Source organism: Malurus melanocephalus, unplaced genomic scaffold, assembly GCF_030028575.1.
Source record: "Malurus melanocephalus ecotype Western Australia unplaced genomic scaffold, MMel_1.1 scaffold_478, whole genome shotgun sequence".
In the NCBI taxonomy this organism is placed as follows: Eukaryota; Metazoa; Chordata; class Aves; order Passeriformes; family Maluridae; genus Malurus; species Malurus melanocephalus.
The window spans coordinates 436,288-442,003 of record NW_026623710.1 but is presented as its reverse complement, the minus strand read 5'-3'; the positions used below and the strand labels follow the sequence as shown (position 1 = coordinate 442,003).

The window sequence follows — 5,716 nt, the reverse complement described above, 5'->3', positions numbered from 1 at the left end:
CCGGCCCCGGCGCTGCCGCCGCTCCGGGGCCGTGGTGGCGGCCGCGGAGCCCTGAGCGCCCGCGGGGGAGCGGGGCTGCGAGCCGCCCCCCAGCCCGGTCTGCGCCCGACGGGAGAGGCGGCGAGCCGSGGCGGCCATGGGCAACGAGGCGAGCCTGGAAGGAGGCGAAGGGATGGGCGCCTTCCCCGAAGGGGCGGCGGCAGCCGGGGATGGCGGCGGCCCCGCGGCCCCCTTGCAGCGCCTGGTCCCGGCCGGGGTGGAGGCGGACCTGAGCCAGCTGAGCGAGGAGGAGAGGAGGCAGATCGCCGCTGTCATGTCAAGGGCGCAGGGGCTGCCCAGAGGGAACCTCGCCGGCGCGGAGCCGCCTCCCATGCAAAGGCATGCACGGAAAATCTCCCTTCTCCCGCTCCTCCCTTCCCCCTTCTCCGTCTCCTCGCGGTGGGGCGGGGGGCGAGTCGCAATACGATCCGGGCCCGCTGCACCCGGAGCCGGCGTTCCATTTTGCTGGCAGAGGGAGGGAAGGGGTGGCTGCACGGGCGCGGGCASCAGGACGGAGCCTGCACCCTCTGGCTTTTCCCACTAGAGTGGTCTCTGACAATAACCGCGGTCCCCGGTTCCGTGGGCTGCGCCCTCCTTTCCTCCCTTGCACTGATCTGGAGCATGGGCAATTTCTGTGTCTGGGGCGGGGAGAGATGTGCAGACACCTTTCTGGTTTTCTGTGTGCGGGTGCGTGCTTTACGAGGCTGGATGCCCCACTGCTCTGGTAGTAGCCAGGGAAGCTCTCCCCCGGGGCGGATGGATTCTGCAAGCGTCTGGAGAGAGAATCTTGTTGAATCTTCCCAAGCTGTTGAGCATAGTACATTTGCTAGCTGTTACTCTGCCAGTTCTCAACCTCTACAACTATCATTTGGCTTCATTAAATAGTCATGGATTGAGGAGGTCCGTTTCAGTCTATTTTTTTCTCCCTTATTTTGGATATTTTTTCCATTTTTATTGGAAGGGGAGAGGCCAAATAATACATTCCATTGATTGCCACGGCATTAAGTGCTCCGGATAGCCGTGGCTTTACCTCATTGTGCCTCTGCGAAGGCTGGGGTAATTTCCTTCCCCGTTGTTTCTCTGCCCCTCAGCGAATTCACAGCCCGACGTGCAACAAGCCCGCTCCCCCGCCCGGCTCCTCTGGGCTGCCGCTGTCCGCGGTCCTGAAGCAGCGATCATCCTCCGGCCCCGTGTCTCTGTCCATGGTTCTGAACCCCCAGCCCTGCCCGGCCCCGTGTCTCTGTCCGCGGTTCTGAACCCCCAGCCCTGCCCGGCCCCGNCCGCGGTTCTGAACCCCCAGCCCTGCCCGGCCCCGTGTCTCTGTCCGCGGTTCTGAACCCCCAGCCCTGCCCGGCCCCATGTCTCTGTCCGTGGTTCTGAACCCCAGCCCTGCCCGGCCTCTTGTCTCTGTCCGCGGTTCTGAACCCCCAGCCCTTCCCGGCCCGCCATCCAAGGCCGGAGCCTCTGTTGCTCTTCGACTCCGGGGCTGGGCGTGTTGTTTCTCTTGAAGGAGGAAGCTGAAAGGAGCCTCCTTGATTAACTGTTTCACGGTGCATTGACCTCACCCCACATAAATGCATATTCAGTTTATATAATATCAGGTTTATATAAGTGAATCCTAGAAGAGAGACAAAGATGGTGGGATTAAATTAATTCTTGGGCAAATTACTGGAGTMATTGATATTATATCTGAGATGATGGTCTCCATTTTTTAAAACTGGAAGTCAAATCTTCCTATTTCATGTCTTGCTTAATTATTGATCGGGCATTATCACAATGTGTAAAATAAAATTTTCCATTCAATTTAGGTCTCTGCCCAGCTTCCATAGATGCTAATGATGAAAAGAAATATTCTTAAGTTCCAATTAAGCTTAAAATTCCCTTTTGTATAATTGTCTGTGACACAAGTACTTTGAAACTTCTTTTTTTTTCCCATGCTAATATTCTTGCAAAATGTTCTTGGAAGACTTTAGAATAGGTTGAACTCTGCAGTGTGAATATCTCTGCATTTATAAATGGCTGCTTTCCTACAAACATATTTATATCAGAAGCTACGTTGATCTTGTTAACATACCATACTTCAAGTCTCTATTTACAGTGAAGGCACTCTAAATTTGTGAATTACAGCCTTTTCCTTACGTCAGAATGTCAGCTTTGACTATTATAGCAATTCCAATCATAGTATCTTCATGCCTGTCCCACTGTTTTTAAGTTACTACTTGTCTCTTGGTTTGTGGCTTTATTTGCTCCTCTTGCCCATTTCTCTTTGCTATTGAGATCTACCAAGAATGGTAGGGTTAATTATCAAGAACCTGATACAAACAAAACCCTTGGAGTAAGACTCTCCTAACGATTAAGGATCACCCTCTTTCAAACTAAAACTGAAACTAGCATTTTCTTTTTTTTTTTTTTTTTTTTTTTTTTTTTTTTTTTTTTTTTTTTTTTTTTTTTTTTTTTTTTTTCCCAGTTCATTTGTTAAGTGTGATCAAAAGAGGAATTCTGGCTTTTGATTCATAAAGCTTTGTGTTATAGCAGTGTCCTTATTGTAGTGCCTGTTTGTTTTTAACATATTAACTGGAATTTTTCTTTGTGACTTCCATTATAATGTTAGAGACGAATAATTATTTCCTATTCTAAATTATTTCATTCCTGCTCCCAAAGTAACCCTAGTCTTCAAGTGTACAAATTACTCATGATTGATGGTATCCTGGAGTAAAAATTTTTACAAATACAGACTTTTTAWTAATGAGTAATATATGTGCCAGGTAATATAGTTGCACCTTTACCACCTTAAAATRAATGCTATACCTGCTAGAATTCTGTAGGCTTTGAGCTTTTAAATCTTGTGAATTTTGATATAAGTGTTTAGATCTAGAGCACYTAAACTTAACTGCCTTATTCAGATGTACCTTCTAATTTGTTTTATGTGAGTTTTTTGAACGTTTTATTCTTGAGGTTCCAGTCAGATGTTTAGGATCCGTGGAAATCTTTCTATCCTATTTCAATGACCTGTCTTCAGAAAATTTAATTGTTGGGAAATTTATCTGAAACAAGCTCAGTCAATTTGCAAGGAAGTTCCATTTCTCATAGCTTCATCAAATGATCCTGTAMCTGTGCCACTTGCTGAAGAATTGTTTTATATCTGAAAGGATTAGATGACCAACTGAATATATGGCCGTGTAACCTAAGTATCCAATATGGTACTTGGGTTTTTGGATTATTTTTTTTTGTTTGCTTTTTTTGTTGATTAAGTTGGTCACAATAGATATCAATAAAAAACAATCTTGTTAGGAAATGATAAGAAGTCTTGCTGAGTGTCTCTCTTCTGAAGTATATTTATGGTGTATTTTTCAGAAGAAATATATGTATTTTTAGTGTCATCATTCTATTGACAAAAAAAAGCCACTGGGGTATGTGTAAGTTCATACATATCTTGGCTGTAAATATGAAAAGATATACCTATCTTTGAGTTACATTGTTACTTCATTTGTCTTTGAAACTATTTATACTGATTAATGGGGAAAAGGCATGCCTTCTTAATAGGTGTTCATAGTTTTGGAATTCAAGAACTAGACCAATAATCTTTTTGTTAAATCTCTGCTTACTCCAAAGTAAGCTTTGATTTGGCTATAATATATAAATGAATAGAGTTGAGTGACATGAATAAAGATTGAAGTGAGGGRAAACAACAGCACAAAGAAAAGCATCATGTGAGGGAGAAGTGAATTATTTTGTTTGTTGGCTCTGGTTTGAAGGCTTTAAAACAATTATGTTTTTCATGATTCAAAAGTTTTGAAAGTTAGAAAATTCTTGTCAAATAATTACAAGATTTACTTTGAGGATTCTGATTCTCCAGTTCAATTAAAATTTTTCAGCATCGGTCTGCTGGTTGCAAAATGGTTGTAGAAAAGAAGGCTTCAGCTCTCAGGTACCTCAAACTAAATGGAGCAAGTCCTGACTTTTGACAGAAGTAACATTTCTCAAGAAACTTGTCTTTTCAAGACTCTTTCTTCCACTAGTTAACCACCCTCTGTCTCCATTGCTTAGAAACATTGTTATGTGCAGAGGTAAGACAAGTAAGATCTTCAGAATACACCAGCAGCCTTGAAGAGAATCACCTGAGTTTATTTCCACCATTCATGGGTTTTAATCTCGTTTCAGRTCCTGATATCTGATCAGGTGGAAATTTATAGAACACATTATTTGATAAAAATGCAAGCTGGAGCAAAATTCCTTTCCAGTAGGGAGTCTCAGATACTTGCTAATGTCCAAGTTAAATTTCTAAAAGCATTTGGATTTTGTTTTTTTGTTTGTTTGGTTCTTTGTTTCTTTGTTTGTTTGTTTGTTTCATTTTTTGTTTGGGTCTTTTTTTCTGTCCCCTCTCTATTCGACCTTCACACTGTGAGGTTTGGGTGTGGGACTCTATTTCCAGACCAGAATTTCAGTATTTCCAGAATTTCAGTAATACTGTGGATTCCACCCCTCTCCCCCCACCTTTTCACTCTTATCATTGTTGAATGAAGCCTTCCATGAATTTGAACATTTGCAAACATGAATGCTGAAAGTGTACCAGACTGCTGCTAATAGACTAGTTGAGATGTTCTCATATGGTGAGCAGTGCCTCTTCAAACAAACCTAGAGTGCTTATCTAAATTACAAGAAATAGAACTGCAGGTAGACTTACCTTGTTGCTAATGAGAGTATAAAATTGCTCTTTTAACAAGCAAAAATGCCCAATGTTTAGAAGAATTAGATTATCATTGGGCTTTTCCAATGATTATCCTCTTTATGAGTTTATCAATGTTCACTCACACCAGTGGGAAAACACCTACTCACTTCAGTGGGTTACACATTGAGGTCATAAACTCCCAAGTATTGTGGTCAATACGTACACAAGAATGGGAAAGGATAAATGGAATTAGGGAAGACTGGAAATAGTTTTCCTTAACAAATATTACTTGTGGAAATTTTTAATTAACAGAAAAAGTCAGATACAAGATTATGAGAATCCCATATTGAGAGAATTGCACACAGAGAAATGTCTATTACTTAGCTTTGTCTTTTTGTATTTTCATTGCCAGCCATGTAATGGAAACTAGATATTAGTCAGAAATGCTGGTAAACTCATGGTGACCTTAACAATGTAAAATATATTTTTCATGTGGTTACTGTAGATAGTTCTGCAGACTTCTGACAAAACTCATAAAGAACATTGTGCATTTATTTATTTATTKACTAGTCAAGAAAGGCCAGTTAAATGTAATAAGTGACTGTTTATTTTGCTCATGATTACCTAAGAAGAAATRTCATGTCTGGAAAACTGAGATCAGAGTTGACTGGTTCTCTCAAAGTGAAAAGTGAGAATTTTATATTTGCAACATTTCTGTGACACTGAAGAGAACACTGTATCTTCCAGCGAAAACTCAGTGATARCACTGAATAGAATAATTTATTACCTCACTGAGCATTAGCACAAAATACAATATTATTTTCCCCAGTTACAACCAACATAGCAATAAGTAGGATACTGTGCCACATATGAAGCCAAGTTCTTGATTTTGGTTCTGACATTCTTAGTTTCATTTTCTCCTGTATGAACATATAGCAAAACATTGTTTTAAGGATTTTTACCAATACTTTTTTTTTTTTTTTTTTTTTTTTTTTTTTTTTTTTTTTT

At 41.5% G+C, this 5,716-nt stretch overlaps 1 protein-coding gene across 1 annotated transcript in view; it reads left to right on the top strand.

The window, feature by feature from the left end:
- Positions 1–129: 129 nt before the first annotated feature.
- The window catches only part of PCLO (piccolo presynaptic cytomatrix protein), a 316,269-nt gene continuing 310,682 nt past the window's right edge, over positions 130–5,716 (top strand). Inside the window, exon 1 of the mRNA XM_057380904.1 lies at positions 130–378. Coding sequence (XP_057236887.1) covers positions 137–378 — 242 coding nt within the window. The 5' untranslated portion in view covers positions 130–136. The remainder of the gene's footprint in view (positions 379–5,716) is intronic.